We start from the raw sequence: 11,802 nt of genomic DNA on the forward strand, positions 1-11,802 counted from the left end.
CACTGAATGCTGAAAATCATTTATTTAATTTTACAATATCAGAACAGGCCTACAAAACAATTGAAACAATAAAACATGAAAAAACAAGGAAAGGACAGCAGCAAAAGCAGTAAACAAAGCCTAACGAAAGTGATAACATTTTATTCAACTACTGCAATTTCCCTGAATCATTATTTCCTGATCTAAATTAATCATAAGCAATATCAATTTTTTCAACCCAAACTCAGATGAAGCACGTTGATTCAGTGACACAGTATTAGTGAACAAGATGATGTTCAACCTCAGCTACAGCATGGTCAGAGAGACCATAAGCCTGAACTAGAGTTTAAAGTGAAAATTGTGTTTTACTATTAAATCGGTTGGAATTTGTTTTATTTTGTGAACTGAGAGGGTGTGGGGTGGACTGTTTAGTGATACGCATTTTAAGACTGGCAAAAATGATAAGAGCATCAGACACCGAAGAACTTTCAGATTAAATTCCACAGACCTCCATCAATTGATAGTCCAACATCTTTTATATTAAAAAAAAAAAAGTTCTTGGAAGTCATGATACAGTTGAACTCCAGCAACTCCTTTTAACCAGTCCTGGTTCTGGATGCTTTGTGTAGAACTGAGAAAGCACATTTCTCCTTGGGCTACAAAGTGTAGATGTACAGGATCTTAAAAGATGAGAGTGATAGGGGTAGGTATATTGTTGGGGTCCGAAGGGAGGAATAGGTTTGAGTGGGACAGCGACGCACTGGTTACTCACCTACCAGGCGACGGCCCTACCTCTCGCCTTTCCAACAGCACTGCGCCCTTACAGCTATGCTGTCTTCGTAACGGTTCAAAGCACAGCCGGGGCGCCTCAGTTTTGAGCGCGAGTGCACGTCTTGTCTCGTCTTACTGGAAATGCTTCAAAAAGACCAAATGCCATAGAACAAGCCAAGGCAACAAGTCCACAATTTCCCTAGCCTCAAACGTTCCCACCAATAACATTTGTGAGAAAGGAAAAATACACCAAAAAAAAATAAAACAAAAAACGCGCCACCAAAGCCCAAAGATTTTTCGCTATACAATATGGTCTCATAGCTGATCTTCAGGGTGAACCATGAGGGTTTTCACTTTTCAAGCAATAGAATAAGGCGGGGGGGAAACAAAACAAACAAAAATAAAAACTTGCAGACAACAAACCAAGACCATGTGGGGTACTTGTGTGCCTGAGCTGAAGGACTGGGTTCCTCTGCTTCTGCAAGCCATCACTTTGATTAACCCTGAGCAGTGGCACTGCTACAGTTCTACAACTGGGTTAGATTTAGGGTTTTCAGCCTCAGAAGTTGGATCTGAGCTGCAGGTTTCCAACAGTTGCAGTAGGATCACTGAGGGCACGTGTACTGTCGAGGTGCAGGCGTGATCGGGGGCAGAGGGCTTTACCTTAGTGGGGAGTGCGTCCGTGCCACTGTGGGACTCTAATTCTCTTCCCCCCGTCATGTGCAACCTGGCGTCCTGAGGCCCGGGAGCCATTTTAGCTGTAGTTAGCGAAAAGGGAAAACGTGGCTGGAAGAGCAGTAAGAGTAACAAGAGTCATGCACTATTTGAAATAACATTACAGACATGTAGCGATTAGGTGTGGAGTCACATGTGTAGAGCCCTGGTGCACTGTGAGGAGCTACACCCCCCGCCACCCTCCCATCTCCACTCTACCATAGTTATGAGTGGGGACACAGAACACTAGAAGACAGCTCTACCATCAGCAAACTTTAGGGCCTGGATACATGACGAGTTTATCATCAGAAGTCTTGAAAAAACATACGCAGAACAGCATCCAATTCACCTCACGACACACTGCAAAGACAAATGGTAATAACAGGATCTCTAGAGACATTTTCTTGACTCTTATTGCCAACTTGTCAGACCCCTTAAATGCTAATGCAAGCTCCCTAACAAGTCCCTGATCTTCCAGGTCATTTCCATCACAAGACAGCAGAGATTCCCCATAAAATAATAGCACATTTGCACTTCACCAAAGACAGTTTAGTGTATCCAGGCCTCTAGGGGTCAAGGACATTGTTTTGGTTGTGTATGTATGTTTGTGCATGTACCCCACCATCTCTCAGCGTTGGAATGAAAGACTGAAGGCAGTCTGTGGTTCATTCTAAAGGAAAGAGGACATAATATCATTAAGAAAAGAAAAAAAGAAAATGAAAAAAGTAAAATAAAGTTCTGTGCCATGCTTTGATTACAATCATTTACTGGTTTCAATAAAAGATAATGAAGGAATTCTACACAACCTCCATAACATCTGTGCCCACAACCATACAATAGTGACCTATGAACTCGTTTGCATGGTGTACACTTCATTGAGGTAAATCAGAGTTGGTAGCTGGCATAAGCATATCTTGAAATATTACATCAGATGTTATGAAAACCTTATGTAGACTCCTTACACTAGTTTAAGTAAAATTGGCAACTTAATTAAATGAAAGCAAGTATCGTTAGGTGTATTACTTAAGGAACATCACTTGAAAGCAGAAGAACCCTGCCTCTAGTTGCATGTCACACACACTGGGTTTATAATTTTAGATAAAAATCAAGTTTAATTCAAACTGCCTAGAACCTTTGCCAAATAAGATTATAACAGATCAAGTGTTTTAAACAAAAGTACATGAGATACTTAGTCTTCACTGTCTTTTATTCTCAAACTCAAGTCACCTGGAGGCCTAATGCAATAGACCTTACAACTCCAGAATCAAGAAATCAACTAAATGTGCTCAGCCAAAACACTGGTGACTAAAATTCACTGTGAATATAAATGTGGAGGATAGAGAGATCGGAGGGAAACAAACTTTGATTTCACAAGGCTGCTCTCAAATACAAAAAGAAAAAAAAAAAAGAACTCTTTGCTGTTTTTGAAAGAGAGAAAAGGGTCATGTCATTCGAGAGATTAATCACCACTATCTCTCTGAATAACCACAGTACTTTGTCCATGTAAGAGAAGGATACAAGGCTATGAATGGCAGACAATTCCTCTAAAGACCTGCAAAGCATGCATAGTTGCTATCTGCAGGCTATACAACCAATTGTTTTGCTTATTCATAAACAGCATCTCCAACCAACCAGTCAATAAAGATATGGAAATAACAGAAAGAAAACAATTGAGTATGAAGTCTGAGTATATCTATCTATTGATGGTGAAAAGTTTGTCCCTTTTGCTGATGAATGCTAGGTAAACTAACATCCACTAGCCATCCATTTTGCGGCCTAGCCTCATTCCAACGGGTGACTTTAAAACCAGAGCTCAGGTTCATGCTCAGAGCAGAAGTCTCGCCATCTGCCCTAGAAAGGCGGCGCCTAAAGGGCTGAAAAAGACTTGAGTTCCTTAAAGCAGAATTGTGTTATTTTGCTGATACTGATGTCTCTGCTCAAAGCCAAATCCGACCCATTTAGAACAGAAGGAAACAGGTGTATGATACGGTGTGTGGCTCTGTCGCAAGTCAAGATGTTTTCTATCAACATTTAGGCATAGCCAGTCAGACACAGACATACAGACACACAACCATTCACACAGGTCCTCTTAGCACTCTAAACTCAATTTTCATTACTGCCTTCCTGCTACAATTGTTGGATTGTTAGAGGATAAATACAGACATTAGCTACTGCAAGCAGGCTCTGAAGGCATTTCCATGAGCCAAATCCTCCCTGGGGTATCAAAGAAAAAAAAAAAACCTAGCTTCTTATCTTAAAAACTGTGACTAATCTGTAGACCTTAAAACAGATTTGTAGAATTTTCATTACAAAACAATTTCACAAGGCACAATCATCTGACAGGGGCCGATACCAAATTGAACAAGACAGGAAAAAGTGCTTTAACTGTAAGAAAATTAGATTTAAGTTACATGGGCCTGAATCAAAGAATTTTGATTGTTAAATGAAAAACTGGAACCAAGGTGTTAAGCTACTGACTTTAAACACCTGCGATGCCTGGTACACTAGGGAATTTCTGACCCCGATCAAACCTGTAAAACGAACACGTTTGATGTAAATATTCAATGCAGCCCTTTCTTCAAATTCCTCAGCACTGTTATAATACAGGACCCACACAATTTCAGCATTCTCTGCCACACACACACACACACACACACACACACACACACACACACACACACACACACACACACACACACTTTACACTCTCTCTCTCTCTCTCTCTCTTTCATACACACACACACACACTCTCACATGTGAGGTGGTGGGGGCTATCGGTAAGGGGGCTCTGGCGTGTGGAGGTGGGAGTAATCAGGATGGCGGAGAAGGGGCTCCTTGTGTGTTGGAGGCGGCTCATACGCTCTTGGAGACGTGGTGGTTCCAGGGGCGGCTAATTGTTGGGCATCCATCGGTCCTGAAGGCGGTATGGGCATGACAGGCATCGGGGGTGGTGGGGGTGGCGGTGGTGGATAGTAGTTGTACTGGTACTGTTGATACTGATGGTATTGATGGTACTGTTGGTATTGTTGGTACTGCTGAACATACTCTGCATAGCATCTAGTGAAAAGACACACAAGTAGGGTGTTTAGATAAGGACTAGATCCATTTGGCTTATTGTTCTTGAAAGCTAAGACAAGTTGTGCTTGGGTGTAGTTTTTGTATCAGTTTCGGTCCCAATTTGCCCATCTTGAAAAACTTTCTAGAAAGCTGTAATTGCCACATCAAATAGATATATATAAAATTAATCTATCTATCTATCTATCTATCTATCTAGAGAGAGAGAGGAGAGAGAGAGAGAGAGAGAGAGAGAGAGAGAGACTGACTGTTGGTCAGTTTCCTCTGAACTTGAAAGTTTTAGCTGAAACTGTGTGAGAATAGCTAGAATCAACAATTGTATACCAAGAATGTAGAGTACCTTAAATGGTACTTGAAGCTGTTCATCAGAGCTAAACTAAAAGGTTTTTTTTTTTTTAAAATAGGTTTTTTTCTACACAATTAAAATTGTTATGACTGAAATTCCATATAGTGTATGATGATGCGATATGTCAATCAGTTCTTAAGTCTTGCAGTGCATCCCCTGGCTTGTTCTTTGTATGTTACCTTGAAATGGGGTCGCCATCTTTAGGTGTGGGCAGTTCTGGTCCGCCTGGCGGGGTGGGGAGCAGGGCGCGGCGCTTGGTCCTTGCCTGGGAGATGGGCTGTGGAACTGGGTCAGGCAGCAGAGGGGCTGAGCGCCTCACCGGGCTTCGATCCCGGTCAGATTTGGTAATAGCCTGCTGCTCTGCCAGCACTTGTTGGCCCTGCTCAATAAAGCGTGCCCGAGCAGCTTCAAAGATGGCCTGGGGGTCAGCCTCTGCTCCTCCGATGGCCCCATAGGCAGGGCTGGCATACAGGGTGGAATTTGCACCATAGGCAGGATCCACCGGTGCAGTGCCCGCGGTGCCCACCTCTACCGCGGGAGGGTAGGCAGGGGTGTCTGTAGCCTGACTGCCCGATGAGCCGTACACCTGGTCAGCGACAGCACCATACACCTGGCTCGCCAGTGCACCGTAGACTGCGGCACTCACCGGTTTGCCTCCTGACCCACTGGCTTCAGTCAGGCCCTTCAGCGCTGTGTATGTCGGGTCTGAGCTTGTGGTGTTGAAGAAAGAGTTGTGCACACATTGCTGAACTTGGATGGGAAGTCCAGCAGCTGCAGCTGCAGCCGCAGCCAGCACAGCTGCCTGACTTTGGTGGTGCTCCATGGGCGGCCTGGTAGGGCACTCTCCAGCAAAGTGGCCCTGCGCCCCACACCGCGCACAGGGCACCTTGGAGGCAGCTGCAGGTTTGGTCTGCTGAACCTTTGAGAGTTCCACAGAAAGTGGACGGCCCTTGAAGGAGGTCCCATGGAGGGCCTCGATGGCTTTCTCTGCATCCTCTTTACGCTCCATGTGCACAAAAGCATAGCCTGCTGAGGAAGAGAGCTTGGCTGCAACAGCAAAGAAGGAAACAAATCACAATATTAAAGAGAACAACAGACTGAACGCATTATATAAGATCAACATTTAGATGACACCACAAACGAATTTTTTTTTGCATTTTTAATTAGATTAAGAACAAGAAAGCAGCAAAAGTTTTTTTTTTTTTAAAAAAGCATACTTTTTACTTTGTCACACTCCAAGACTTTGCCAAAACGAGAGAACAGTTCGTGCAGGTCGTCAGTTGTGCACATAGCACTGAGGTTCCCCACAAATACTTTGATGGAGTTTAGGGGTCTGCCTCGGGACTCTTCAACTACAAGGTTGCGGCCATGAAACTCTCGACCATTCAGATCACGAATGGCACGGTCAGCAGCCCCTTCTCCTTGCAGATGGACAAAGGCAAACTGTCTCAGTACAGTAATCGTCTCCACTTCTCCGTAAGGGGAAAAAAGGGCTATTAGGTCATCTTGAGTTGTTTCCAACGCCAGATTCCCTACAAAAAGCTTCACCGCGCTGCTGTTGTCCATTGCACCTGAAGAACCTAGAAAACAAAGAACAAGTTTAATTTTCTACTTCTTTGCAGACAAACTTTGAGTTAATTCAACAAGGTATTAAAATAAATGAATGGGTCTGGCATTTCCGTTAAACACACTAAAGAGCAGTAGACAAAAAGCTATGGTGAAGAAAAAAAATACATTGTTTCGTTGGAATCCTACAGCCTACAAGTAAAGCAATTTTTAATATCTTGAAGATACTTTCAATACACTTGAAAATGCAGGAATCTCGCATTTCGACACAAAGGAATACGGTACGCTTCAACGGGGTAAATATGGAGCGACTTAGTTGCTTCTCAGTAAGAATGGATAATCATGAAATATTTAGAACGAGCCAACCAGTGAACTTGTTCCACGAGGTGGCTAGGTTAGCTAAATGATGACGCTGATTTAACACGCATTACTGCTAACTACAAGATAGTGTGACATCGATAATCTGGCCAAATAGCCATTTTAAAACGAACTAGCTAGCTAGCTGGATGTCTTACAAATTTCGCGGTACAGCTTCGTGACACTGGCGGTTAAATTTGTTGTTTATATGTTTATAAACTTATAATCATTCCTCGTCTATGTAGAAATTGCTGGAAATAAGCCAAAATCATTTAGTACGTCAAACCGTAAACATTAGCTAAAAAGGCTAATTGTTAGCTAGCTAGCTAAATACCAGCCCCGCACAACGAGACGGTCGACGCGCGGCGGGCTGCTAGCAATGGGTAGCATTTCAAGCAAACTACTACCAAGGAAAATATGACAAAATAAACTACCTGCACACTAAGAATGACACTTACGCTATATATAATATTTATAGAAGTCACAAAAGACAAAATATAAACAGAGATTAACCCGCAATATTACATAACATCACAAATACGACAGCAGCATGCTAGCTGACTAGCCACCATCTTACCTAACGCGGTATGAAATTCTTCATATCCCATATCCGGCTGACGGATGTTGCTCTTCATACGTGTCCGTGTTGCACCAAGTAACGCTGTAAACAAAAGGTCCGATCAGGTCGAGCACTGTAAGATAGGTAAATTTTCATTCCTATTAGCTGAAGGCGTTTATCCCATATTTTATGCTTTTTTTATACGTGTTTCGATATCCTTTTGAGATCTTCTTAGTAGCGTGGTGATTTTGTATTCTTTCATCGCTACCTTTCTTTTCAACGCTCTAATTCTTTCTGTACATCAGAAAGTGAGGTTAAAGTGAGGTCTACCGAATTGTCCACATACTCGTAGAAAGGCAACACTCTAATGTGGTTATCTAGGACAAAGTTACTTCAGAAGACAAATAAAATAATGTTGTCACATAATGGCGAAACATCCATGGATATTTTTTGCTAATTACATTTAATACCGTCCTTTATGGACGTGCTCCTTCGCATACAGCTGTATGTTAAAGTGTCATCTGGTAATAATATTCTAGTTCTAATAATATATTCTATAATAATAATAAAAAATAATAATAATAAAAGTGCTTAGAACCCTTTTGTTTTTGTCAGGATTTTTCTTCGGCTCTACAAGTCCTGCAGCCATGAAACTTGGTCAATAGGTAGTAGTCCCTCCCGCTACACAGGCGCAAGACGCCAGCCAGATTGGACTACAGGTGGCGCTACAGCGCACTCAAACGCCTTCCAGTTCATTACTCTTTATGTCATACAGACAAAATTATTTTTTCCAGTCATTAATTTTCTTCCAGTCTCCAAAAAAACCCTCAAGAACCCATAAGCTCAGCCCACTTAGATTTTGAGATAATTTGCATAATATTGAAAGTCACAAACATTTTTGAGCATGAACTAATCCTAGGATTTTTACAAAACATACACAATCCAGACATTCACAAGTGTCTGCAGTTTAGTAATTACCAAAACTGGACATTTCTACACTGTATAGTTTCCACATGCCAATCAAATCAAGGGGCAAGGATTCTACTACAAAAGCTGAACATAAGCACCTCCCAAACAATTTCAATGAGACTAAACGTTACAGACATGTATCCCAAACGGGTATGGGGCAAGTCAACCATTTTGGCACACCTACGTAACTAGGTGGTGCTATAACAGGCAAGAAACTCCCATACCCCGACTGTCCAATTAATGCGAAACTTGGTACACAGCATCTATGTGCAAGTATGGAGCAGGACCTAAACCTATCAACCAATCAGCATTCAGTACACATTTAACAAGTTTAGCAATCTATATGGTCAAGCCACATCAAACTTGAATGATATGGTCACGTATGCAATCTCTAAGACAGTCAAGTTTCAACAGAACTAGCCCCTGGGGCATGCTATACTAGAAAATCCAGTATATTTCCTACATAGTTAAATTTGGAAACACAATCTTGGACTCAAATAAATATTTGCACGAGTCCAAGAACTTTGCAGTTACAAGTGCTTTTCAACCTGTTTAGCTTTGTCACATTAATTAATAGCATAAAATTTACACATTTCAAACTAGCCCTAGGACTGTCCTTCAATCACATCAAATGAGGTCTTGAAATAATCTTGAGTTTGAAACTAAATTATGACCCTTTTTCAATCAAAGGGGTACCAGTATCACTTTTTAAAAGTCATATCACTGAACTGCTACCATAGTTTGTCTGATTTTGACCAGAAATTCTACCATTCTGAGGAAAACTGCAAAGTTTGTGGCAAAGCAGTTGCCAGGAGGCTCTACAGTGCAGAATTACACATTTTGCTTATAATCGTGAGCCTTGTGTTTTCATACCTAAATATCAGCATGTCACATCAACACAGAAATTTACATACATACATACATACATACATACATACATACAATGAGAGTCTGATGTTGCCTGCAGAGTTTGAGCCACTCATGACATCAGGAAGCTCTACAGTACACAATTACCCATTTTGCATTTATTCACATGCCTTGTGTTTCAAAACATAAAATGGGCAGAATTTAGGAAAAGTAGATAACATCACAGAAATTTATAGACATGTAATATCAGATTCAGAAGATTATGGGCTGAACACACCAGTTTGTAAATTGTAAACATTCACAGGGTATGCAATACTTGTAGTCATAGTATCTCAATCAACACAGGCCTCCTTAGCTTTTTATACCAGCACCAAATAATCAAATACACACACACACACACACACACACACACACACACACACACACACAATAAACTTTTTTTAGGCTTCCCAACACCTACTCCTTCCACCTGTTCTACATTTCCCTCTATTCCATACCTCCACCTCATCTAAACAAAGCCTTTGGCTTCACTGTAAACATCATCAGGATAGCAATACTGAGGTAACTGTCTGTCTCCAATTTTGTTTTTCCCCCCCTTCTCCACTTCCCTTGCTCTCAGAGTGAAGAGGTTGAGGGGCTCTTCATTCAGGCCAAGCAGGGCAAGTTTGGGGTGCTGGCGAAGGGCAGTGAACTTCGGGGTCATGATGCCTCCTGCAGCTGGTTGTCCTCAGCCAGTTGAGCTTCCAGTAGAGTGGTGTCCCCCATCACCAGCGTGCAGATGAAAGCCAGACCATTAGCATTGAAGTACGTCTGCAGGTGAACAGATGCTCTGTTGGAGACACCCAACTTCCTCATACCGTGCTCCAACGAGGCATAGAACCCAAACACTGCTACTGCACCACACGACTGCTCGCTGGTTCAAAAGAGAGCAAGAGAGAAATAAAGGGAAGAGGGAGAACGAGACTCTCTGCACGTGCATGCGTGTGTGTGTGTGTGTGTGTGTGTGTGTGTGTGTGAGAGAGAGAGAGAGAGAGAGAGAGAGAGAGACACCTGCTGCAGGTGAACTGGGAGGGGAACAGAGAGAAAATGAAGCCTGGGTGGGGAAGCTGAGGAAAGGCTCTGGCCAAGGGCAAGCACAGACCGAGGAGAAAGGGCCAAGATTCCAAAGTGCTGCTCCAGTTCTGGGCCAGCCACTGGAATTCAATGATCTCACCACCACATTATATAAATCAGCCACCAACAAAAGAGCTGTTTTTCAATTGCTCAATAGACAGACAAATAGAGAAAAAAAAATAAAATAAAATAAGAGACAAATCAAATGTGGCAGCCATAACACACAATAGCCAGTACAAACAGCACAAACATGCCCCAACCACAAGGGGGGGGGACAGAACCACACACACACACACACACAAACAAGAGAGTGCAACACATCAGGAGTGACCCGAGCCAAATTAACAAACAAATCCACACTGGAAACAGAAGCCAATAAACCTACACACACAAGTGGAAAACACAGATGAAACTCACACACCAAACAAAACGGCAGTCACTCCCTACTTACCAATGAACAGACAACAAAAGGAGCAAAGTGGAATATGTACAAGTGTACAGCTGCAAACTAACTATTATGGCAAAGTCATACAGCAGGTCAAATGTCACCTATCAAACAACCATGTCCAGAGCACTCTCACTGCTTTCCCTTCACCAACCTTCCTCTTTCTTTTATTCCACATCAGGGTGGGCGGAGTCTTGTCCCATGATTGGCTGCAAACCTGAAACTCAGTAGTGGAATTTGGAACTGGATCTGGAATGGAACACAAGCAGACTCCACACACACGAACGCACACACGACGTAATAATAGAAGGATTCTGTAAAGGTTGTGACAGCTTATAAAAGACATATGAACATTCTCTATTATGACCTTTATTATGAAGGATTCTGTGAAATTTCTGTAATACAACTCTGGTCTTTGTCTGCGCTCCAGAGGTCTCCAGTGGGGCAGGTCAGACCATCTGGATCCTCCCCCTAGTTTGCATATTAGGATTAACTGTTATACTGTATCATATATTGTCATACAAACCAGATGTACTGGAGTGCTTCAGGAAGTTTTTTGTGAACATGTATCTGAAGTCTCTTGTAGATTGAACCATGCAGTTTAAATTTGTACTCCTTTTGTTAAAAATATCTAATTTGTACATAATCCATTTGATCATTTAGCAACAATCTGAAGAGTTAACAAGAATGACATAAATGTGACATAGCTAATGTAGTGAGTGATCACCTTGCATACAATTGGCTACGTCAAAAAAGGAGTACATAGGGTGTTTTCACAAAACATTCACAAATGTGATGTAATCAGACACATGCACATATCTTTCTCTCAGTCCCGTCACAAGTAACCAGTTGTAACTGTTACTGGAAGTTAATTCCATACATTAACACTGGTTCTAAGGCATCCACAACTTGCAGTGTGGTGCAACAAACAATATAGCAGTACTGTACAGTTCAATTTTAGAAAGAAAACTCAATCACCAGCTTCTCACATTATATGCAGACTGCTATTGTATACATTTTAAAACCTTTAATGACTGGCTG

The 11,802-nt window shown here is 42.0% G+C and overlaps 1 protein-coding gene across 11 annotated transcripts; it reads right to left on the reverse strand.

Moving 5' to 3' along the window:
- Positions 1-3: 3 nt before the first annotated feature.
- Positions 4-10,903, reverse strand: rbm14a (RNA binding motif protein 14a). Of its 11 annotated transcripts, none has more exons than XM_081719794.1 (8): positions 10,768-10,903; positions 7,386-7,469; positions 6,103-6,465; positions 5,065-5,932; positions 4,324-4,521; positions 1,728-2,134; positions 1,414-1,508; positions 4-894 (listed from the first exon to the last, which is right to left on the reverse strand). In XM_081719794.1, the coding sequence occupies exons 2-6, from the start codon at positions 7,441-7,443 to the stop codon at positions 2,038-2,040; spliced, it is 1,584 nt and encodes a 527-aa protein (XP_081575920.1). In that variant the 5' UTR covers positions 7,444-7,469; positions 10,768-10,903; the 3' UTR covers positions 4-894; positions 1,414-1,508; positions 1,728-2,037. The 11 variants fall into 11 exon arrangements, with proteins under 11 accessions (XP_081575920.1, XP_081575923.1, XP_081575922.1 ...); XM_081719797.1 differs by having other exon boundaries at positions 4-635; positions 752-1,508; XM_081719796.1 differs by having other exon boundaries at positions 4-659; positions 752-1,508.
- Between the last annotated feature and the right edge of the window lie 899 nt (positions 10,904-11,802).

This window comes from Electrophorus electricus, chromosome 8 (genome assembly GCF_041902795.1).
Source record: "Electrophorus electricus isolate QZ-2024a chromosome 8, ASM4190279v1, whole genome shotgun sequence".
NCBI classification, from domain to species: Eukaryota; Metazoa; Chordata; class Actinopteri; order Gymnotiformes; family Gymnotidae; genus Electrophorus; species Electrophorus electricus.